Raw genomic sequence first — 25,485 nt, 5'->3', positions numbered from 1 at the left:
ATATAATCTAATCTGAGATTCAGTGCAACCATGAAAATGGAGGAAAATGGGAGAGGAGAGTAATGTAAAACATGATTAAGGCTTTGCTAGGCAAATATAATTGAAGCACTTACACAGAGAAGTGGTTTGAGAGAGTGTTTAGAGCAGGTCGGAGGAATTCTGGTCTTGCATGAAGGCTTCACATCTTTCTTCCACTTCTGGAAAACCCCTCGAACCAGAGGCGCTGTTTCTCCCTTTCTCCTGGTGCTCTCTACTTCCTCCGGCTAGGCGATGCTTCCAGCAGAGTGAGTCCGACCGTCCTACCCTGGCAAGGGCTGTGTGGCCCCGGTCAGGGAGGGAGCGAGGCTCTAGCGCGGTCATTTCCAATGGCACGCCATCTCGTGTATGCTGCGGGCAGCAGGTCTGCGGGCGGGACAGCACCGTCCTGCCGCCAAACCCAGGCTCGGGGACATGGGCGGTCCAACAGGAGATGCTGGTACCGCGCGGTGAGGCCGGAGGGGCTGCTGAGACCTCGCTGCCAGTGCGCTTGGTTCCCCTAAAAAGGCGATTGGTGCTTTAGCAAACCCGACTCCTGCCTTTCTCCAGCGGCGCACCAGCTGCCACCAGGCTCACGGCACCCGCGAACGGGCCGGGAGTTGCATCGGAGCGGGATGGGGGAAGGTTCGGGAGCTTTTGCAGTTTACTGTACCACAGCTCAGTCTCGCCTCCCCTGGGCTCCGGAGGCTGCCCGCGGGTGAGGGTGCCAAGGGATCAGTCATGGCCACTACGCAGAGCCGTGATTTAGCATTTTACGCTGCGGTGGCAGCTCGGCAGCCCTGCTCTTGCATTGGGAGCTCACCGCAATACCGGAGCTTTCTGGCTACTTCTGGGAAAACTCCTGATGTGGCTGTGCAGAAGGACGGAGCCGGTTCCCAGCTCTGGCTCCCTTCAACGGAAGGATGTGCGGGGCGGTCCGTGCGGCCCCAGCAGAGGATGAAGGCACCGGCACGGACACCCACGACGGACGCTCATGCTCGAGCGCCGTCCGGCCTCTCGGCCGAGACGGCAGCGCCCGTGACCCAGCTCGGGGTCTCTCCCATCTCGGAACCATTCCCGGCCCCACTCCTCAGTCAGTCTCGCAGGGCGCCGGGGTGCGCTCCCGGAGATACTCCGCCTGTTCCCGCAGCCCGAGCGCGCCCGCCCCGGCGGCGGGAGCCCCGGCCCGCTCCGGCCGCCGCCGCCCCCCGCCGCCAGCGCCGGCCCCAACTCCTCATTGGCCGCCGCCGCCGGAGGGAGGATGACGCCCGGGCGGGAGCGGGCGCCGGGGGTATAAAGGCCGGGCGGGCTGGCCGTGCCGCGCTCCCGCTGCCCCGCGATGCCGCGCGGCTTCCTCGTCAAGCGCAGCCGGAGACCCGGCGGCTCCTACCGGGCACGCCCGCGGGAGCGGGACCCTGACCGGGACCCTCCGCCCACCCCGCCGCCGCCCCCGCCGCCCGCCGGCGGGTACAGCCCCGCCGCTAGACGGGGAGTGGAGGAGGAGAAGGGCGAGGAGGAGGAGGAGGGAGCCGTCGCCGCTTGCCCCGCGACGTGGCCCTCCGGTGGCGGCTGCGGCGGCCCCGGGCTCACCTCGCCGGAGGCTCCCGCCGCCTGGGGGGCGACGGGGCCGTGCAGCGCGGCGGGGCCGCGGGCGGCTCTTTTCGAGCGGTGCCTCAGCTCCCCCGCCTCCGCCGAGTCCTTCCCCCTGGCCGCCTCCTTCCCGCCCGCCGAGAAGCTGCTGCTGCAGCCGCGCACGCCGCTGCCCGCCCCGCCGCTGCCGTCGGTGCCCACGCTGAAGCGGCCGTCTCGGGCCAAGGCGCCGGCCAAGAGGGGTAAGGCCACGCGGAAGCTGAGCTTCGCCGATGAGGTGACCACCTCGCCCGTGCTGGGGCTGCGCATCAAAGAGGAGGGGCCCGAGGGCCGGCCGGGGCCGCCGGCTGGGCGCACACCGCTGGGCGAGTTCATCTGCCAGCTGTGCAAAGAGCAGTACGCGGACCCGCTGGCGCTGGCCCAGCACCGCTGCTCCCGCATCGTGCGCGTCGAGTACCGCTGCCCTGAGTGCCACAAGATCTTCAGTTGTCCCGCCAACCTGGCCTCGCACCGCCGCTGGCACAAGCCACGTCCCGGCCCCAGCGCCGAAGGCGCCGCCTCCGCCCCGCCGGGCAAGGAGAACAGCCCCGAGCGGCGGCCCCGCGGCCCCGCCGCGCCCCAGCCACCGCCGGGGACCCGTCAGCACCGCGGCAGCGCGGACAGCGCCGGCGGCGCCCCGGCCGCCCCCGGCTCCAGCCCCGGCCCAGCTCACGGCGGCGCTCCCGGTCCGGGCGGCGGCCCCGGCGGGGAGGCGTTCGCCTGCCCCTGCTGCCAGAAGCGGTTCCGGCGGCAGGCTTACCTCCGCAAGCACCTGGGCACCCACGGGGCAGCGCGGCCTGCCGCCTTCGGCCCGCCGGAGCGCGGACCCCTCACCTTCGCCTGCCACCTCTGCGGCGCCCGCTTCCCCTCGGCGGACATCAGGGACAAGCACCGGCTGTGGCACGCCGTGCGGGAGGAGCTGCTGCTGCCGCCGCCCGCCGGGGTCCCCGAGAGCGGCGCGGCGGGCGGCGAGCGGCAGGGCTTCCCCTGCAAACACTGCCCCGCCACCTTCTTCAGCGCGCCCGGGCTGGCGCGGCACGCCAGCAAGTGCCACCCGCCGGAGAGCAGGCAGGTCCTGCTGCTCCAGGTGCCCGTCCGGCCGGGCTGCTAGGCCCGCGGCCGCCCCGGTGGGACTGCTCCGAGAGCCCGGGCTAGCCGAGCGAGCCCCGGCCACGCTGTAATTCCTATGGAAAGTCGCGGCTCTCACGGCTACGACGTCGGAGGAGCCGCCCGCTGACTCCCGGCCGGTGGGTAGCGGCGTGTTCAGCCCGCGGGCCGCACTGCCGGCAGCGCTCACGCCGAGCCCCGCAGTGGAGGAGGGAGCGCCGCGCAGCTCCCCAGCCGCCGGGGCGGCCCTGGGCCGGCGGCAACAGGCGAGAAGCCCCGCCAGCGTCTGCCGGGAGGCGGGCAGAGCCAAGGCGTCGGGTGGCGGCCCGCCGCCAGTACATCTTCCGTAGCGACGGAGAGAAATACGGCTGTATATAGGGTATCTAAAGAGGAATTATTTTTCGTGAGAAAAGGAGCCTGATCTAGTGACCTTGTTTCAATAGCCTTAGCCCCCTGACTTCAACATTCGTGGTGTACTCTGTACTAAGGTAGCTGAGAAGGTAAATGTTCATATTATGTCAGTGTCAAGTCACATAATAGCTAGCAAAACGTATGGGAAATTAATCGTGCTGTCTGCTTAATGGAAATACGAGGTGTTGATCTTCTATAGCTAAGTACGCATCCCTGCTTACTCTGTGTCTCTGTACTCTAGCAACTGTGTGGTAGGCAAAACACGCGTCTCTGGCAGCTGCCCGTTCCAAAAGCTGCTCCGCTCCGTTAGTGGCTTGTCAGTGCGGCACGGTCAGTAGCCAGAAGGGCAGTTTGGTCTCACTAGGCTGGGTGGGCAGCGTGCGGCCCTGCCGGCCCCTGCCTCGCAGGCAGGTGGAAAGCGCCCTGTGTGCGGCTCGCCTCTTCAGGCGGCCTCCGACCCCTCTCCTCTGTGAGCCGCGCTTTTGATGTGAGCTCCTCCGAGTCTTGTGAACAGCTGAAATTAGGACATGAAGCAGTCTTTAGACATGTTGCTAAAGTGCAGGTGATAGGCCACCTTCCTTCTCCCTAACGACACCTACCTTTAGCAAAGCAACCTGCGGTGTGTATTCCCTGGCTTTGACAGTGCTCTGGCCAAATGCTTTGAAATGCTGTTGAATTTACCAGCTACTGACACTTCAGCCAGTATTTGTTTGTTTGTTTATTTATTTACTTATTTATTTTTTCTATGAGTGCATATTTCTAAATGTGATAGCACATGAGGCTAAAAATAAGGGCAAGAAAATTCAATAAAAGATTTAAAAGAAAGCTCATGCCCTTCTTGAATTCAGCAGGGCAAAGTGGGTCAGCTGGTGACTTCTGAAGAACCAAACTGATCCAGTCGTAGTCTTTGTTCTAACACTCTCTCTGACATGAGCATGCAAAATATTTCAATCTCTCAATTAGCATCCTCTACAGCAATTATTTCTGTAGTTTTATATTTTGCTAGATGTATCATGCCCAAAGGCTGCAAGCAAGCGATAAGTGCTTTACGTTAAATGTGCTTCACGGATTTTGTCATTTTAGTTCCAGAACCTGGACAAGTGAATTAATAAAATATAACCTAATGCAGCCAAGATTTGCTTTCTGACAAAGGAGGCTAAACTTGCAACTCACTAATATGCCAAAAATAAAGCATGTTAATTTAAGTTGTGCATTTTTCTGTCATTTGTTGGCAACTGAGACTTAGGTAAAAATGCGTGTTTATGCAATTAAATGAGTTTGCCTCTGGAGAAAGTCACTAGTTTTTTGGGTTTTTTTAAAATCATGGTTCCTCTCTCCTTGTGTAGTCAAAGATGAAGGGCTCCAGATCACACAAACGTGATGATTATTAACTCATCCTACAATTAGCACTTGAACAACCAGCCTGCCAGAGGGAACAGCCTATGCTTTGTATTACTTGCAGAGCTACAAGCAATGTATTTACTAGATCTGGGGAAAAGTTTTCAGTAGGGCATTCTTGAGAACTTGTGTGTACTTTTTAATACAAAGGAAAACTGAGCTGTGTATTGCATTTAACTGCTCATGTGCATGTAATACACAATTCTTCTATAAATTAGACTAAGAACCTAATCAGTGAGGTGAATAACTAATATACAAAAGGTGGTAAGAATAATTTTATTGGATTATTAAATAGCATGTCTTCTCTTAAACCATTACAAATTTGTAGATACTACATGAATGACAATACATAATTTCTTTTTTTACTGTTGCCCATATATTTACACATGCAGTTAGTACCGATGCCATGCTACATTTTGTTAACAGCATTTTGTTGTTTACTAGACTCAAAATGTGAGCATTTAATTTTCTGCAGGAAAATACCTCTAAGTGGGTGGAACTTGTGTACTAATCTGCGCTCACAAGGTTGAAATTATTAGCATTTCAGGCCAGGCTCCCGGAGCATGTTCCCTTTTCTTCCCTAGTACCCATCATCACAGCAATGAATTTCTATCAGGAAAGTGTTTGTTTGTTTTTAATTTTTTTTTTAATGTAAGAAAAAAGAATATACATCTAGATGAAATAGCATAATGGTAATGGATAAAACTCATGAAATTCAATGGCATTTATTATTGATACCACTTGGAAAAGCAAACATTATAAAAATATTTGGAAGCCGAGCATAAATAGAATTTCAGGACAGTGATTTTTTTTTCTGGCATAGATTATCTGCAGAATTATGAAATGATACATCACTTTATGATGAAAGGGTGCTATGAGCAAATTATTTAATTTGGATTCTGTGATACTTGAAACGCCATTGAACTATTTTATTCTCAACATAAATAATCTGTACACATCTTGTGCATTAACATTGTGACATCTGACAAAGACTTTACAAATGCAACTTCAATTTAAAATTGTACATTCATTTTCAAATTGTACATATTTCTTTGTTACAGAGAAAATTGCAATGGGGCACAATAAATATAGTGTAATCCAACTGCAGTCTCCAATTCCATGTTGACTCAAGATCAACCAGAGTTAAAACCCAAAGTTAATCATCCATAATCATACAAGTAGGTAAAAGGTGCAGAGTACAAACTGCACTGCAAAGAAAAAAAAAAGGCAGACTGGAGTTTGATAAAAAAACCAAAGCTAAAATATTAAAGTAAATTCCAGTGTCACTGTTTAAAATAAACATACAGAAAAGGAGTATGCAGGGCATGGGTGCACACACATGAGAGACATTATCCTTGAATGAAAGGCGTGAGCAGTGAAAAACCCAAAACGCGGTGAGTCGCTGCAGGAAGGGTGGCCAGTGCTCTTCACTAGAAAGCTGCAGGCATCTTGCCACTTAGGACTTGTTGGCTGAGCCAGAGGAGCGGCGCAGTTTCATGGACATGCGGCTCTTGCTAGTCCGAGGAGACATTGGAGAGGCTAAGTCTGTTCCATCCACCTGTGCTGTTGCTGCTGCTGGAGCTTCTCCCGGCTGAGTCTCTGGGCAGAAGCCTGCAGAGGACAGCAAGAACCAGACGGGTCAGTGCCGCCTTCCGCACTCGCAGCACGGGATCTCATAGCAAGGGGCAGAGAGGAATTTCAGTGCTGCTGTCACTGCCACAGCATCTCCTAGCCCTTTAACAGCTGTGGGTGATGGTATTGCTCACGGAATTAGCAACTGCCACAAAATCCACCCCAACAGAAAAGATGATTCCAGAAACCACTGAGCTATGGGACTGCAGAACTCCCTCACTCTGAGCAATTGAGGCAGCACTGAAGTGGGCAATGTTCTCCCGCTAACCAGGAAAACAAATAGCTCCAGTTCCCTTGCAGGGATGGGGAATCATTAATCAAATCACAACCCAGAAGAATCCTGTCTTTAATGAGAACATGAAGGTTAACAGCTCATTGCAGATGAAGGGAGTTCTAGGAATGCTGCTGAAGATGTGGAGTGAATTGGGGGCCGACTGAGAGAGCAAAACATCTTCTCCCACACCAACTTTAGTTTGTGCTTCAAAAGGCAAATTCCTACAGGGCCCACAAGGCAGAAGCTTGAACAGATTGTACTAACTGGATGCACTATATGTTAACATTTCTTTGTAAAAGGAACAAGATGAATTTGAGACAATGACATGTAATTCATTAGCCCAGTGCCCAGAGCTATGCTCCAGTGGCCTCAGAGTCCTCACTGCAAGGGGACAAAGCTCTTTCCCACAAACAGCCTGTCTCCAAATCTTCTTCCACAGAGGTACAAAATGAAAAGGAGAAAATATGAAATCAAAATTACATTCTCCTTCCCATACTATAGAAAATTAATACTATGAACTCCCATCCATAAAACTAAACAGCATTTTCATTAGCCATTTACAGCCACTGACAGTGTGATTGAACTCAACTACCTCAGTTGCCTCTGAAGGCTTCTAACCCATATAATTTAGAGACAGAAGCCTGGTCCAGGTGTCAATGGGGAAACCCCTGCAGACTGCAGTAAGCCAGAAATCACTTGCTGTTTCTTCCACACCATGCTATTACTGGTAATTCTTTAAAATAATAATGCAATAATCAGAAATGAAGATCTCTCTGCCTCAGTATACATTTCACATATAAAGGGTGCAAAAATTATTCAAAACTAGTCATGATTTGTCCTGAAAGATTCCTCTAAAATCAAATGAGGTCATAAAGTAAGAAATCTAGGAGCAAATTTAGAAGACTGTCATAAACCTGTGGGATTTAGCAACCTGGCTGTTCTTGCCTGGTACCTCACCTGCCTGCTCCAGAGCAAGAGAACCGTACTTTCTATCTTCAAACTAACATGACCCATCAGAGTGACAGGGGAGAGAAAGAGCTGTTATTTGTTCCCCAGCTGGTGACAGTAGTTTTGTTCATGAACTAGGTATTTCACTGCCAAACAATCTGGAAAAGCATGATAATGCCTGACTCACTGTGCCTTATAGAAAAAGGCAAGCAGGGAAACATGCATTTGAATTTTCTGAAATTCTATCTTGTTCTGATTTTACAAGAAATTAAGCATTTCAAATGGTGGAGATTAGAGAATAGAAAATAACCGTTGTTGTTTTGCACAGCATACCATTCACAGCTAGCGTGAAAGACCTTCCGTTTCAAGCCTTTGCCCTTTACCTTGATGTGGCCAATGCTTTCTAGTGGAGGTTTTGGAAGGAGAAGAAATATCACAGCATTTCTTTCTTTGTTGAGAATGAAGAAGTGATGAGGAAGGAGGAGTGGAAAGAAGTGAGGAAGGGGGAGGAGAAAAGATAAAAGATAACAGGTGTGAGACATGAGACACGAACCGCAGAGATTGAAGGGTATTAACAGATGAGCACAGAAAACAGAATTTCGAATTTCATTATGCAATTGCTGCTCATGCTATAGGTTAAAGAGAGTGATGAGTTAGTTATGGGCAATGAAGCAACAGTTCTGAAATACGGCATCATACTTACCAACTAAGCATTACAAGAAAAAAAAGGAAGGGAGAGAGAAAGAAAAGAATTCTATAACATTATCCAGATGCAACAACCTTATTAATAGCAACTGAGATACATCCTAAACACTGTCTGAAATGCTTGTTTAACATTGGTGAAAACAGGTAAATACTCACACACATACACACAACTGATAAGGAAAAACAAATGGCAACTTGATATATGGCTTCTGTTCTCCAGCTGTTTCACAGTACCGAATATGTTTAAATTATAGCCAGTCTTAACAGGAGACTCCTGAAATCACCTAAAGAAGCAAAAGCAGCTAGTTTTAAGCTAGTTGGCCTGCACTGAAGGGTTAAACCCTAGTGTGAAATTTTATCATGGGTTGTTGGATAAAGAAAACCTCAGTCTGCCCCATTATTTCAATTAAAGTATTATTCCAGTTGTAGCTTAAAATTTTGCTTCTGATTCCTGTGGACAAAAGCACAAATTCACATATAACAACATTTTTTTTAAAAGAAGTTTAAGAGCTATTGAAGAACAGAAGTCATGTAAAGTGATTTTCACATCTGAACATATCACACCAGAAGAGTGAAGAACAACAGCACTTAAAATATATTTAAAATCTGACAGAAATTAAGAGATTAATTAGTAACTAAATTTCTTTGGATTTTAGATAAGCATATATATACATACATACGCTCATACACACATGTGGATATTAAATATGGTATATAAAAAATTTGCAGGTTTTGCTTCCCCTTCAGAGTTTTAAAATTTTCAGTATAAAATGCTATTATCTTTATCGCTCTCCACAATTGTCCTGGTTCTGGTCAGGATGGGGTAATTTTTGCAGCAGCCAGGAGGAGGTATGGCTAGGACCTGGAGGTTATTCTATACCATCTTGTGTCATTTTCTGGGTAAAGGCTCACTTGTGGGTCAGGGTAGTGTGGTGGAGGGAGTGGTTGGTATTTTGTAGGGGGTTCACCTCCTACATCAAACTGCTCACCTCTTTCTTGTACCCTCTGTGATTAGCACTGTTGTTGTTACTGTATGTTTCTGATCTCAATGCTGTTGCCAGTAAAAATTGTTCTTATCCCCTGAGCTTTACCTTTTATGCCTCCAATTCTCCTCTCCAGCCTGCTGAGGAGAAGGGGAGTGATAGAGCAGCACATGGTTTGGAGCAGCACATGGTTACAGTGGGAACCAGAATTGGAGAGTACCATTCTTAAAACACAACAGCCTTCTTTGGTGCCCAATGTGAGGCACAAAGGGTTGAGACAACAACAGCTCTGCCCAGAATGAGTTGAAAACAGGTTTGATGTAATCTGATTTGATTTTTTGCATTAGGTCCAGACCTACTAGTCGCAATGTTGCTTGGTCTGCTCACTCACGTGGGTGTGGTACCTAACCCTGTACATGTTTTTTCTATATCCACTATGTGCTCATAATGGTGCTCTTTTTCAGAGCAGGGAGAGGGATTAGGATTGCTCTGTTGCTGTACTATGGAGTATCAGTTTATGACATGGTAAGATAAAAGGCAATGAAGGTAATTTGGGACGTGTATTCAGTGTTTTGCTCCTATCCTTACTCAGGCACTAGCTCTAGGAGTCCATTAATAATCACCCACAGTCATTGGGGGGAAATGGGAAGATGATTTTCCCCAGCTTTCCACCCCCTTTTCCTCCTTCAGACCTGTTAAAACAGCTTTTGAGAATTCTTAATTCCTGCTGGATGTTAAGGAAAGCATATTCTTGTTGCTAATCCTGCCATGTCTCCTTAGTGCAGTCTACACCATATTTAGAGTCAGGACAGAGATTTCTAAGGAGGTAATTCAGAGATCTACCCTGAGGGTGGATGGTCATGAGTAGCATAGAATATGGGAGAAAATGGGCCAGCTTTTGGGGAAATTCTCTGCTCCAATGGTTTAGCAGTTCACCTACACAACCCTGATAAAGTGACAGAATATTTGCAAGGAGAATGCTGTGGCAGCTCCAGAGAGGAGCAATACAGAAGATGTGTGTGCATTTACATGATGTACTTTTACAGCCAACTTCTCTACCCAGGCAGTGATGTCTTGCCACAGTTCAGTGGCCCAGATGGTTTCCTTCTGCACTGCCAATCACCCTTTTTACACAGTTGTACACCCACAGAGTATTTGCCACCATGCATGAGTCAATATAGAGGCCATTCCTCTCATTCAGTGAGGAATGAGGCCAGCTGTATGGCTTTCAGCTCTGCACCCTGACTTGATCCACCTTGTCCCTCAATAGCTTCTGCGACTAGCCATGTAGGACTCCATACATCATCCTTCCATTTTTGATGTATCCCTACAAAATGCTAGGAACCATCAGTGAAGAGAGCATACCCTTTTTCATTTTCTGGTAGCTGATTATATGGGGGGGTTGGAGTTGGGGTACTGAAGAACATTGCAAGAATGGACAGGTGGATCAGGCTGCCAAGATTAAAGTATCTCAGGTGGATCTGGACTGGAACATAAGGGTGAATTATTTTTGACTTGGTGGGCCCATAACACCTCAGGTCAACAGGGAAGAGATGCAACATCCAGATGGGCTTGTGATTGAGGAGTGGACACTATATCCCAGGTTAACTGTGAAACATGCACTGCAATCAGTCAGGCTAAATGGGTAAAGCCTCTTTGGTGTGGGGGACGAGGGCTGAAATAAAAATGTGAGGAGGTCTGGCAGTTTGATTACATCGCACTCCCACAAATCTGCCTAGGCAAGCGCTGTGTGCTGACAATGGTGGAGACAGCCACTGGATGGCTGGAGATGCACCCTGTGCCTCACATCACTGCCCAGAACACCATCGTGGAAAAGCGGCTCATGTGGTGGCATAGCACCCCCAAAAGAATAGAGCTGGACAATGGCACTCATTTCAAAAATATCCTCATAGACACTTGGGCCAGCATGATACTGAGTGGGTGCAACATATTCCCTATCTTGCACCAGTCTCTGGGAAACAGGAACGGTACGGTGGACTGTTAAAAACCACATTGAAAGCAATGGGTGGTGAGACCTTCAACACTGGATCTGCATTTAGCACAGGTTAGTTAACACTAGACGATCTACCTTGCTTGCCCTGCCCAATCAAAACCTCAGTGTACTGCAGAAAGATATAAAGTCCCTGTGGAGCATATGAGAAATGTGTTAGGGAAGACAGTTTGGCATAATCCCGCCTCAAGCAAGGGAAACCCATCCATGGGATTGTTTTTGCTCAAGGACATGGGTGCAGTTGGGACAGGGAAACACAATGTGTACCTCCAGGGAATTTGATTTTTGGGTTAGAACAGTCTATGATGTTGAATTGCACAAAAGTGGTTGCCGAATGACACTGACACCGTATGCCAGAACTACCACAGACAATGAGTATGAACTGCTCCAATTGCAAGCTCCTGGTGCAGCTTGCCAACACCTGACAGCACACCAGCCCTCCTGCCCTGGAAGATATCCAGGATGGACTGAACCCACAGTCATTGACTAAAGGAAGTCAACAAACACCTTGGAGGGATGGTCACTGTCTATGGAAGTGATACTCATGTTTATGTATATGTGAAGATACATGTATATAGTTGGAAGGTGTAGGATCTGGGCATGATGGGGATGGTATAGACTAAGGGGTGGAAAATGTCCTGGCTCTGGGCAGGACAGGGTTGGTTTTTGCAGTAGCCAGGAGGCAGCATGGCCAGGACACATAGGCTATTCTATGCAACTTTGTGTCATTTTCCAGGCGTGGGGGAAGGGCTCACTTCCAGATCAGTGTAGCATGGCAGAAGGAGCAGTTGGATATTGTTAGGGATGGAGTGTGTCTGTGTCCACATGAATTGTTTGCCTCTTTCTTGTACCTTCTGTCATTAGTATTGATGCTGTTGTCGCTGCTGTTAATTTTCTTATCTTTTTGCTGTTTCCAGTAAATTGTTGTTATCTCAACCTGTGCCTTTAATGTCTCCAGTTCTCCTCTCCAGCCTGCCGAGGGAAGGGGGAGTGATCAACCAGCATATGGTTTGGAGTGGTTTCAGTGGGAACACTGAATTGGAAAATACAATTCTTAAACCACAACAACAAAATATTTAGTTATCCAAAATATAAAAATAGGGTTGTATATGAAGGCTTTATGGACAAATGCTGTGAAGTCAGAAAGTTCTATAAAATAAACAAAGTAGATGTCTGGATTTTTAAGAGGCAGAAAACATCAGGAAGTGATCCATATTTTTCTCCTCTCAGATTTGACAAGTGACAAGTACCATAGCCTGATATTTTGGGGCCATAATGCTAAGCCACTTCAATTGCTTCTGAACAAGGAGGTGGGTCAACAAAGTTGAAATGTGATGTTTTCCCACTCCATTTGAAAAATTTAGTTTCTTCTAATGATAGTATGTTGGTTGTTTGACTCAGAAATCAACTATTTAAATCTAAAATGGAATCCTAACTACACACAGACTAAATTAGAAGTGAGGCGAGATGGAGGAATCTGGAGCTATCAGAACATATGCACTGCCATGACTAATCTTGCACATCAGTTCTGACTTTCAAAGGTGAAGAATTTACCAAGGAGAAGCCTGAAAGAGTGCTGCATGGTAAGACTACTCTCAGTTCTTCTGCCTTTATCACACTTTGTTGTCTGGATCAGCACTGCCCCGAGTTCTATGTCTGTGAATGACCACAGGGGAAAATAATTTGTGCATGTTGGTACATTTTGATGGTCTTCTGAGATATTTCAGCATGTCCCGCTTGACCTTCAGGGAAGAGGGCAATCATTTTTATACAGCTTGTACTCTTTGCCACTCTTGTATATTTCAGTCCAAATTTGGCCAAGTTGTCCATCATGCTCAGCAGCCTTGCTAAAATCAAGTCAATTAAGTCTCTCACTAATTTTGTGAAATGAGGAAAGGAAGTGAGAAGCAGATGTAAAAAGACTGCAAAAGCAGCTACAAAGCAAGGCAAAAAGGTGAGGAAGAGATGATCTAAAGACCTGGGAGACCAGAACTGGGTAGAAGAGAAAGAACTAAGAGGCATGAGAAAGAAGACAGCAAAAAAAAATTAAGTTTATGGCTAAACAGGAGCAAAGACCATGTCCAGTGAAGAACGCTCTTCAGAACCTAGCTGGAACCATGTGTGTAAGGTAAGCCTACCACTGGCAAAATTCCCAGTATTTTCACTAGTGGAGACTGAGGCAGAGCTAAGAAACCTTACCATTCCTACAAACTACTGTCCTATCTCAGTCTGCAGGAGGTGGTGGTTCTAGAGGTTGCAGTTTGCTTATGTATCCTGGGGCTGTTAATCAGTGTTATAGAAATTCTGCTTTGCCCTATACTTTAAAACAAAAATGGAAGTAATTACACAAGGCAAATGTCACAAGAAAATAAAGTCAAAAATTAAAAAACAAGGAAATGTCAGGATTAAAGTTTTTTGTCCCCTTGTTTGTATGTATGGGATGCTTTTTAATTGACAATCATACTATTTTTTTCAGTAGAACCATTTCATTAAATGTATAAAGTTGATCTGTTTGGGTCTCTAGCAGTCCACACTGAATTTACCGTTTCAAAGTGCTGAGTGTACCTTCACACAAGTGGTTGACTTTAGGACAATAGTTCAGAAATGCATAAGGTTTCCGCTCCAGCCACTCCAATATGAAAATTCTTTGGAAAAAGTCACTAAGTTTTGAAGTTTTGCTCTGATTTGGAATTTAAAAAAAGAGTCCTAAGTTTCTACTGGAAGAAGGATAATGATAAATTCTTCCAGCTCTTCAAGACACAGAGCCCTCACTTCTGTATTTCAGCTTCACTTCCAGTCACAAACCACCACCACCACCACCAAGTGTGACTCAGATCCTTTTAGATTGACAAAAGCACCATCATTCTCATCTGTGAAGGGGTGGTACAGGGCCAAAAAGATTATTATTTTCAACGTTTCACCCCAAGGAGTCAGCAGATGAAAATACAAGCTGCTGAACTAGATTTTTAATTGTGCAAGGCTGAAAGCATCATTACCTCTACATTTCCCTGATTCCTTGACTGTACAGTGGCAACCCCACTTACTCATACTCTGGGAGTGGGGCAGCAGAACTGTTTTGAATGCAGGCTTGAAAATACCAGAATGATTTTTGGGACCAAAAGGCTTGATTTGTCACAAGTTTTTGTCACAAGGAATATACTGCGATGAATGTAGAGAGGTCTCTTTAAAAATTTACTGTAAATAAGGTACCAGTCTTAGTAGGAAGAAAGGGAACAAAAGAAGCCAGAAAAAATGAACCTAAGACATGAGTACATTTTAAAGATCAGAATCTTTGCATCATGAGGTCAATATGGCCTTCAATATAATTGAGCTTATCATTGACAGTTCCCTCAACCTATTCTGTTGTCACAGAGATCTGGTTCACTCAATATCTGCATAGGACGTGTTACCCTATTTAGCGGAGTATTTGCACTTACTCAGTGTAACAGAAACAGCACAAGGTAAAAAACACAGAGGCAACTGAATTGCATTCTGTGATTAAGTACAGGTAAATCTCAATTTCTTTAAATGTACGCATTCACTATACTAGTCAGGTTCCTACACATAGAAAGGTGGACTTGTCAGATATTTTGACAGGGCAAACTAAACTTCTAGATATAACAGCAGCTGCCACAATCACATTGTACTGAAGAGCAGTCACAATAAAAAAGGAAACAGCTTTTGCTGATGTCTGAGCCTTTGATAAAATAAGTCCATCTGAGAAAACACATGAACTGAATGGCATGTTCTCTGTTTGCTCTGATTCTCATAGCTCAAATGAATAAAATGGCCAAGGATTAAAACAACAACAAAATATAACACCTGGTGATGGGCTGTAGCAGACTCATGATTTCTAACATCTTTCTTAGATGAAAAATTATATTTTTTATAAAAAAGAGCATTTTATAAATTAAACATATTCAGAAGTTGTAATCATGGAGATCATGATCCAATAAAATAATTATGTCTATAATATCTAAAATGTGGATTTTTTTTCTTAGTCTCTTCTGGTAATTTTTTATTAAAAGAAGCTCCATACATGAATGAAATATTTTGTATTTTAAAAATGTGATGTATTCTTAGAGGCTGGTTAGAAATTTTCAGATGACATGGACACATCTGGCTGGGAGCCCATAAGATTTTTTCTGAGTCACCTTGAAGGTGATGAATGCATGTGGATTGCCAGGCAGGACTCCAGCACCACTCCTGTGTGTAATCCTGGTACAGTTCAGTGCTCTGTAGCTCTTTTAAGAAATTCACCTGTTGCAGGGCCGCTGGAAATTTAGGGGTATCTATTTTTTCAATAGCATTGCTGATAAACTCTTCTTTGGGATCACAGTCCCTCAGAAATTTGGGTCATCTGCAGCAACATAGCTCACAGGCCTGCCTCTGCTAGAACAGGAAACCAGTGGTTTCCAGGCTAACCCCAAGCCCTGGGGTGACCTTTCTGGCAGGTGACTGCAGTGTTATTTTATACCCCCTGAGAATATTTTATATTCTCAGGCTTTAGGATTTGTGCCCTCTAGAGTCAGGTTGGAGGCAGATGGTTTGGTGCTACTCCAGGCACCTGTGCTGGAGCAGTGTATCGAGTTCCAGGAGCCCTGGATGGAACAGGGATCAGGCTGCAAGCAGGACTGCCAGAGCATCCCCAGCTTCCCTTGGCTGAAATGCAAGCTCAGAGTCAGGCAGACGTGGGGGCAGGCTGATTGACTCTGATGCTGGGTCACACTGTGCTGCATGTCTGTCCTAGGAAGCTGCTGCCTGCTCCTGACACTGATGTCTTGATCACTCCCACTGCACAGTGCAAGGTCCAGAAGAATGTGGCACCCAGGACAGGTGGTATGCAGACACACAAATGCATGTGTGCAGATGTGAAACACATCACAAGCTCCTATTAATGAGATTCCTACAGAAAATTATTAACTTTGATAGAAAGGTTAAGTTAAAATCAAGTTTCTAAAAAATAATAACCTCCTTTCAGATCATGCTAGAGAATACCAATTTAAAAAGAACACAGTTTAGAATTGCCACTGTAGAGAAGTGTACTCTGATGCACCGAACTAGCACAGAAAAGCAGCCTTGCTTCACCCTGAAAGAATGAATTAGAGGAAGAGAGCAGAACAACTTAGCTTGGAATGAGACTTCTTAAAAGGAATGGGCAGAACTTCAACAAGTGCACTAGAATGTAGAATATATACTAGCTATACAAAGTGTCTGGTGCTGAATATTCACTAGGTCCCTTGACAGGAAATGTGGAAAGGACTGGTATCCCTGGTTATTGTTTTTAATGTTTGTTTGTTTTTAATGTTTCTAGTTACAGTTTTTCCTGTTCAAATGTTTTCATACTTTAAATTATATTACTAATTTTTATACTGCATTAATTAAATTACTTACTTTTAATTTTGTTTACCTTTGGTCTCAACTATTTCCATTAGCATAATTATACCACTTATTATACTTTGAAACTGCACCTCATTTCTAGTTATTGTTTGTATTTTAAAGTAAAGGAGCCTCAACATTTTAACATATCTCAGTTGTTCTTTCTGTAGTCATATCATAATTCTTGTATAATTCAGAATTGATTTCTGTATATATTTTGGAATTGAGAAACAAATTTTCAGATAACAACTTGCCAAACTATTCTTACAAAATTTATTTCATTTATATTTACAGTTTTTCCATGGAAGCACTTTGATTATCATTAAATAATGTTTTTCTGAACAGGGGATTTCAAGTGTTACATATTCTCCTCTTCTCCTAGGTTATCACTGCAAAAAGTCTTACAACATCAATGAAAGACAGTACAGGGTACAAAACACACCACTGCCATCCAGTACTACTTGTTCATGCTGAGAAACAAAGGTCAACACAATAAAGTGTTACTCATTCAACAACTGTCTCTATCATTAGTTACCTTAATCCCAGAACCAGTGTTAGTGCTTCATGCAGACCTGAGGTTAGTAAAAGACTAACACTTTTAGAAGATGTAGTGGTCATTTCTCAATCAGTGTGAAATTCTTTTTAGTGTGAACAAGGGCAACAAGGAAAGTTTGCATACAATTTGGTTACAAGCTTAGTGCTCTAGTAAAAGTAAGAGGAACAAAGGGTTTTTTTGGACACTTTGTCTTACCTTCAGATAAACAGAACTGATATTTAATGATCTAAAAAGAGGGGAAATAAAATAATGAAATAATCATAAGGAGTTCAAGAAATGTCAGAACAGGAAGGCCTTGAGTTACTCATTTTCTTTTACCGATTTTCTTATTAGTAACAAAAAAATGCAGCATCCTCTTATAAAACAGGTATTTTACTGGAAAGTAAAAACTACCTTAAAACCAACTTTATGACTAATAACATGGAAACAAAATTAAGATTGCAAGGCCCAGACTTTCAGTTTAAAACTTTACATTCTAAACATGTAGCGAGCCTTGAAACTTTCTTATGAGGAAGGTGCACTTAAAAATGTTTCTACCTGAACCAGCCTAGATGACAGTACCAACGTTTCCAAGCAGACTTTATATAGGGGATTGTGATAAAAATACAGAGTCTGGTTGCTATATTAAAGCATCTTGCCAAATCTTAATGCCAGGTATTGGCTTATGATGCCAGAAAACAGAATGAAGATTTAAAGTCAACTTTGCCTGTGTTCTCAAGCATGTATGTTCTTTCCAGTTAATGGTAACTTTTCATGATGTGCAAAGGTCTGAATTTTTAGTCTTTATAAGTAAGGATACTGCATTTCAAATTTAAGATTTTATAAGAACTGTTTGTTTCTTCTTACCCGTCTCTGAGGGCAAATGGTGATAAGGTGCTGGACAGAAAACCTGAGCAGCAAAATCTTCAAATGTTGTAGGCTCTAGATGATGTTGAACAATTGTTTGCAGGTATCGTGCTCTCTCCTCATAACTGAGTTAGCCAAGAATTAAGGATGAATTTATATCATACACTGTAACTGCTAAATATCATTGCCTAGTAATTCAGAATTATTGTTTTTGTTAAATACATATCATGTATTTCAGTGTACACACTTATTTTTAATTCTTTATATGACTGTGCTATTGTGTGATGCATTGACATAATATTAAGTGTAAGATACATAAGATTAATGTAAACCTTATGGTTCAACTGTATTCTTTTCATGTTTGATGCAGAACTTCCTGAAATTGTTTACAAATAGCAACAACTTAAGTACTCTCTTAAGTAACTAATTTGCCTGTATTCCAGTCACAATTAAATATAAAAACATTTCAATTTTCAGGACATGTAGCATGAAACATACCTTGGCATTAACAAAATAAATTACTTTGCACTTTTCCATAATAAACTGCTTTCATAATCCCTAAACACACACGCATTTAAGACATATATAAAGAAATTTCAGTATTGGGAAAAACACCTTCTCTATTATGTCATTAAAACAAGCAAGAATATCTGTAAAGAATCCACAGGACCCTTAAATACTGGTTAACAGGGTGTTGACAGGGCACTGACAGTAAAATACTGTACTTCTTATTTTTTCCTGTGTTCTCCCCCTCCAATATTACTGACAAGAGACTGGTATCTTGAAGTGTTGTTGTTTTTGAAGAAACCTCTCCATGCTTCTTGTTCCAGCAGGCCCGATTGTGCTGTTAGCACAGAGAGAGCGAGAAAAAGAGAGAATATTTCTGCTGTTCATGAAAGCAACTATGGAAATGGCTGTCAAAATCTAGAGCAGCAGGCAGCAACATACAATTATCAAGAAAAACCACCATGCTGACTTCATGTTGTATAGTTGCTGAACTGAGAAATCAGTTAACCTTTTCTCACACAACTTTCAGAGTCCTCCAGCTGGACTCAGTTTATTGAATGAGGGAAACCTTCTCCAGCTATCTTACACAAACGCAGAACAATCAGAATTTTTCCCTGGCATTCACGCTTGTGCCCTTTTTTTTTTTTCATATTTTATTTGCAGATAGTGAAATAATTTTCTCCTTGCATAGTTCTGTTTTCCAAAAAAATACCCCAAACAAATCAGCATGCTGAGTTGGAGGAATGCACTCAAAATAGGTTTCTTTAAAATTCTGGGGTCTTATTTCAGGTCTGCTGCTCTTTTTGGGGGAATCAGGGACAGTGAAGAAAACCATCTTTCTGACTCAATTTCACCACCTGTGAAATGGAGATAATACTCACATTGCACATATTTTTTAGCAATCGAAACATAAAAACTGTATTACGTGATAAGCATTTTTAATTACTAGTGATAACATTTAAAATAATGATACTATTTTCAGTTATGATAAGCAATAAAATTCCTGACATCCAATGAAAGTTAGAAACAATAATCTTCATGTTATCTTACAAAACTGTATTTCTACAATTACAGAACTCTTCCTACTCATTTTTTTGCCATTTTTTCTCTACAATACTTACTGTAATTTTACAATCTATCTAAATATGAAAAAATATAGGGAATATATTATCTAGAAACAAGTTTCAGTGAATAAAATTATTTCTATCATATTGCCTTAGACCACAACTTGGTTACATAGTGAAACTGGGAAACAGTTTTCCCTCCAAAATCTGTACTCTGAATTCTTTCTGAATCCAGAGACAGCTGAACCACAGCAGAAGCCTCAGTTTGGTGAAGCTAAAATAGAAGCACTGGGACAAGAGAAAATACAAAATCTCCCATTGTAACGATTCTTAGGTTGGGGGATAAACACAGTATTGAACCTGAACAGAGGACAGTAATATAGCACAGTTTTTAAGAGGCTATGTATAAGTGGTAGAGGATGAAACTGATGGTTGAAGTCTAAATAATACTACGTATCTCACAACTTGTTGAAAAGCACTTTTTTCATTGGGGGAGATTCACAGCTGCTGAATTTTCTGCAGTTAATAGAGTCCTTTGATTCACAGCAGTGCCCCTTGCACAAAAAATACTGGCCTTTGTGTATTACCAGAAACTAATTTTCTATTTGGCTGAAAAGGGAAAAATGGGGTTATTGCTTCTCCCTCCTACAGAGCTTTTCATTATGCCTGATGCACTCAACTTCTAAGCTCTTCTGAGAAAAAAAAAATAACTGAAGAGGCAAGAGGTAGAAAAATGAGCTTGTTAGCACATTAGAAGTGAAGTATCTTGGTGGGCCCTAGAAATTCCCAGTGGTGTGTTAACTTATCACTCTATGCATGCTGGCACTGATAGTCTCCCAATTGATCACTCTCTTTTCGCACCAAAGGTGCTGCCAGGAAGCAAAGGCTGAAGGCCCACAGGAGAGCAGGCTGCTATCAAAACAAGCTGTTTTTGAAAGTCTGTTTGAATGGGTAAAATGTTTCATGAAAAAGTAGGGTAGAGACACCTACTTGCTTTTAAAATGCTCTACTTTCAGAGGTCTCTAAAGGAAACCTTTTAGTTTATCCTATTATATCCAAAGCTTATACACAAATAAGGCAAAATGAAGGAAAGTTACTGCTTTGAACATGACAAGGACATTCTTTTTCTCTAGTCTTGGTACAATCTCCTAATCAAATACAGAAGTCTTGAGATAGATGCTGATTGAGGACGATAATGATGTTTTTGTTACACCGTGAAGAGGATATGCTTATATCAGTTCTCGAAGTCTAATTCAAATGCACACTTAGTACACCAAGAGAAAAGTAATTCAGCTAGCTGGGTTGCTGCTCATCCTAACAATCCATAAAACCATCTGCAGCTTGCTAAAAACATAACCCACCTTAAAAACAAAACAAAACAAAACAAAAATCTCAGGTGAACACCAAATCCAAAGCTTGCTCTACTCCACACTAAGAAATTATACACTCTCCCCAGAAGAACTCTGTTTCTGTATTAGAGACTGCATAGATGGGATACTTTTATCTTCTATTCATTTATATTTTGAGAACAGAGTATGTTCTCAATTTTGAAACTCCAATTAGTAATTTTGAAACTCCAATTCTATATGCTTTTGTGGCTAAGATAATCTAGTTCTACACTGTATTTGAATGCAACTGTCTGCAAGAGTGACCATAAACCCATGGCAGCTGATTTCTACATCACTTCTAATAGGCTAGACATTTATTTCCTTAAAACACTGCTCTCTAGGAAAGACTTATTAGCACTTACAGATTGAGTGGCACATACAAACTCAATGGCTACTAATAATAGGGCAATGCAAGCTGTATTCTTACTTCGAGTGGATGTTGCCACTGGCATCAGCAATTAAGATGGAATGGGAAGGATGCACAGACAAACCAATGGAGAAAGACTGGCACAGAGAGTGACAAAACACTTAAACAACAGTATTGTGAGCTGTTTGCTTCTGAACAAGGTGCTAACTGGAACAAAACAGAATGAATAAAAATGTACGATATACATTAATTATGCAGGCACTTGCCCAAATGTGTCAGCTAAAAACTTGCAGATGCATAACTGCAAAAAGCATAACAAAAAAATCTAATTACTTCATTATACTTTTTCAGAATTTCTAAAAAATAGAATCAGTACCAGAAAAATTTAGGAATAATATCTTTATTGGCCACTCAGGTTGTAGTCACTCCAGCTAATATTTCATTTACATTAGGCTCCCTTTAACTTATTCTCTAAATCCATAATTATTTCTATTAATAGTTATCTGAAAAGAGCTATTACTTGAAAATACTGTACTTTCCATTATTAGACCTGTTGGTTTGCACTTGGGAACAAGCACTGAAAGCCTGGCTGTCAGATCACCTACTTATGCCCAATCTTTCTGAAAAACATCATTTCATGTCTTCACCTAATAGCTCTCCATCTCTGTTGATTGTATCACTTCCAAGTTTAGATTCCTATGGCAAAATACATCTACATCTTGCAGACTCTTTATACATAATCTAAGCTAAAACTTTTTCTAGCCATCTATCTGAACAAATTACCTAGGCTCTTACCTCACATCTCAGTTACTGCCATATCCTTTTCTCTGGCCTAAATAAATGCATTTTTAATCCTTTCATAATCTACTCAGAGCACTGCAGAATCCACTTTCTGGATATACTACTCAGATGGTGCATTCTCTCAGATACTGCCATCAGTCTGTCACTCCCTAGTGCAAATGCAGGCTACTAATTTGAACCTTATAGTCCATACCTATTCCATCCATTTTACCAAAACCACTCACCTCCAGTCAGTTAATGCAGTCACTCTCACTAATCTTGACCTTTTTGGAAAGGCACTTTTGTACTTTCTTCTATGTGGCTTATGTGTAGCATCAGGTCTCCACAAGTGTCCACAAACAATTCCACCCCCCTCCCATCCCCCCCAACTCTCCCTTTGCTATGACTTTTGCTTTCCATCCTTCTTCACACTTCTCAGTTTTACAGCTGACTAAAATGCATTACAATAAATATATCAAGTATTTTTTAGTTAAGGAGTGGAGGCATGATTACTGCTACAGTCATTGGCAGAATACCAATCCTAAAATGACATTAACCTGAAGCTGGAAAAAAAAAAAAAAAAGAAAGTTTAAACATGGAATCAGATTTCCAAAACTTTATTTAAGGATATAGCACTTCACAACTATGTATTCTACCTACTACGAGAACAACCAAGTGTTAGATTCTCAAACGGGTTGGAGAAGAAATTCTACCACATGCTCCAAAAACCATTTGATAACAAATGTTTCCTGAGCACGGACTGGAAAGTTCCTATCCAGGGACTCTCCTCTCCCAAGAAAGTACCATAATGATTAGACTATATAGATGAGCATGTGTGTTTCCTGTGAATAAGAAGAAATCTTACTTTATGAAACAAAGAAAAATTTCAGCAGTGTCAAAGTAAGACACTTCTATGAAAGCTTTATTCATAAATCTTCCCTCCTCATACTTGTGTATTTGTATATATGTGCAGTATACCATGATATAACTGTATATTGGTATGTAGATGCTTTGTTTCCAGAGCTAGGCAAAAAACACAGGGTTTTAATGATTGCCTTGAAATACCTCTTAGGAAAAAAGCTAGAACACGCATTTCCAAATAGCAAGATGGATTTTTTCAGGTTAAATTACAAACTCCTCTCAGAAATACATGTACAGCTGCATCCCTGGCAGTTCCAACTGTTAGCAAAATCATCTAAGAAGTCAATATATATTGATATGATTGTGGAGAGTATGACTTTGTTTGCCAGGCATTTGGAAAATAATTTAAGACAAGCAGAAACTGAACTGCTGCTCCATCCTTACCTGGAAAATGAAACTCCTATGCCCAGAGATACTTTCTTGTAGGATAAATGGACACTTGCAAGATGTTTTAAATTGCATATATACACAATTTACATAAAAGACATCAACAATATTTTAAGAACAGCCCTACAATAAGGAACTCTCTTGTTTATTATATTTCCCCCCTCAGCAAATTTAGAAGCACATATCATTTTTTATAGGAAAAAAAACCCCCAAATCTGTAGTATGGTCAACATACAAAAATGTTCCTAGGATATTAGGGACCAAAGTAAAAAAGACACAGTGAAGCACAGTGAAAAGCATATGTTGGTAGGAGATTTTAAGTTTTTTGCTCTCTGGCCTGAAAAGGTGTGCAAATCCCACAGAATGAATGGCTACAGTTTGAGATACTTAAAATGATGATAGAATTGATTTTATTTGGCACATTTTTCCTAGTAAATTTCAATTCCTTACATCAAAGTGTGAAAGAAGAATGGCCTCCCCTATAAAGATAACAAGTACAGGTTAGGATCAAGGTTTTAAGCTGAAAGGAAAACTTAGTTCCAGCAGAATTTGACTTCTACAGGAAGACGAGACAAAACCCCCACACATCACAGAAACGGAATTTTTTTCTGGGAAATCTCACTCTAAAAGAAGAGACTGTGCAGTGGTTGTCAAACCAGCTGAACTCACACTGAGTCACAGCAATTTGTAGTCTTTGTTGGCTCTTAGAGTTAAGGATGTAAGTTGGGCTGCTATTGATCCAGTGCTGGAAGCCCTGCAAGTAGCAGCATTTTGTATGTAAGTGGGTGATCAGTATCAACTGAGAGGAATAGTTAAAGTTCTCTTATATTCTGAAAAGTGACTCTGTAGAAGTGGTATCATGGTGTTCCCTACTTACTGCATTTCAGTAATTTCCACATCTAGTTTGCACAGTATACAAATAAAGAGAGTTTTTTTCTTCCAGCTGCATCTTCTGTTTACTCAAGTCACCTTGGTATCTCAAAGTCAGTCTGGGTTCTTTTGTGTTTCTCAAAGACTCTCAATATTGAAAATGGCAAATAAATATTTAGCTAGGTGCATCTGTTTACAGAGCTATGCTGTAAATGAAAGAAGCTTCTGCACATACAACTGGACTTAGCCACAACACCAATGATTCATAAGGCAGAATTCAGTTCATTCTCTTCATATCTCACCCACGTTATTTAGGTGAAAAAGAAGAAAAAAATTACTATTCTTGATACTACTAAGCAGGTGAAAGCATTAAAAATTTTATAGTTTTTTAAGGTGATTTTTTCCTACTGAAACACTTTTTCAAGACAGCTCTTTATAAACCTCAGAGAAATGAAAAATGTATTTCAAAAGTAAACTAGTATGTTGCATTTGGTGAAAACATTTTAAACCTGCAGAAGGGGCTCTATAATTATCCCAAATAAATAATTTTAATAAGTAATGTATATGTTACAATCTACTAATTAATATAGATATCTCACTAATAAAATGAGAATGTATATGAAAAACAAGTAACAGACCAAGACTTTAGAATTTAAGCAAGCCTAAAATGTATTATCTAACATATTTAATGACATTCTTTTTCAACTCGAGCTGTAACTGCAAAGGGCTTTTTGAGGCAATTTCTTAGGCATATTTCTTCATGAAGAAAATAAGGGAATATATAATAGATAAATTTATACAGACTAATTCTGTCATTCCAAATATTGCTAGTTGTTTCCAAAACATAGTTGCATCATCCTTTGAATAAATATAATAGAAATTGCTTTTAAGTTTTTATACTATTGAACAGTTAAATAAATCTGTGATAAGTTAAATGTTATCAGGCATTTTTGCCATTTGGAGGACATTTTTAATTTAAGATTGCTTATCTTACAGTTAAAGGAGATAATTTACATTATATATACTCCATGGTTATATGGTTAAAAGTCCTGCAAGGTAAGTGTAGGCTAGATAAAGTTGCAGCCACTGAGTGTTTCCAAGTAAATGGTATTGCTGTCTGCCTAGTTTACCAACATACTACATATTGATAGGCATTGACTTTATCTGAATTTATGTAAGAATCTTAATTTTTACAGTGTGGGTGGTTTCAAAATTGCTAAATTACTGCAAGAAATTCTACTTGATGCTTACATTTTCATTTAAAAACTCAACACATTTAACATGCTGCAAAACTGTCCTTCTAGGAA

The 25,485-nt window shown here is 42.4% G+C and overlaps 2 protein-coding genes across 5 annotated transcripts in view; one reads left to right on the top strand and one right to left on the bottom strand.

Moving 5' to 3' along the window:
* Positions 1–1,209: 1,209 nt before the first annotated feature.
* On the top strand, positions 1,210–4,367 carry INSM2 (INSM transcriptional repressor 2). The gene has a single exon (XM_068192909.1). The coding sequence runs from the start codon at positions 1,355–1,357 to the stop codon at positions 2,753–2,755; it is 1,401 nt and encodes a 466-aa protein (XP_068049010.1). The 5' UTR covers positions 1,210–1,354; the 3' UTR covers positions 2,756–4,367.
* A 453-nt stretch (positions 4,368–4,820) lies between these two features.
* RALGAPA1 (Ral GTPase activating protein catalytic subunit alpha 1) overlaps positions 4,821–25,485 on the bottom strand; it is a 130,229-nt gene continuing 109,564 nt past the window's right edge. For 3 of the 4 annotated variants that reach the window (XM_068192911.1, XM_068192912.1, XM_068192913.1), the window contains 2 exons: positions 17,895–18,019; positions 4,821–6,171 (listed from right to left, as the gene is read on the bottom strand). In XM_068192911.1, coding sequence (XP_068049012.1) covers positions 6,017–6,171; positions 17,895–18,019 — 280 coding nt within the window. In that variant the 3' untranslated portion in view covers positions 4,821–6,016. Of the gene's footprint in view, positions 6,172–7,747; positions 7,863–17,894; positions 18,020–25,485 lie in introns of all 4 variants that reach the window. The other variant, XM_068192910.1, reaches the window with a different exon arrangement.

The sequence above is a fragment of the Anomalospiza imberbis genome, chromosome 6 (assembly GCF_031753505.1).
Source record: "Anomalospiza imberbis isolate Cuckoo-Finch-1a 21T00152 chromosome 6, ASM3175350v1, whole genome shotgun sequence".
In the NCBI taxonomy this organism is placed as follows: Eukaryota; Metazoa; Chordata; class Aves; order Passeriformes; family Viduidae; genus Anomalospiza; species Anomalospiza imberbis.
The sequence above is the reverse complement of the archived record's forward strand: the minus strand, read 5'-3'. Positions and strand labels throughout refer to the sequence as shown.

Bases quoted from the DNA above. Each gene is read 5' to 3' on its own strand.
- INSM2 (XM_068192909.1), top strand. From the start codon at position 1,355: ATGCCGCGCGGCTTCCTCGTCAAGCGCAGCCGGAGACCCGGCGGCTCC.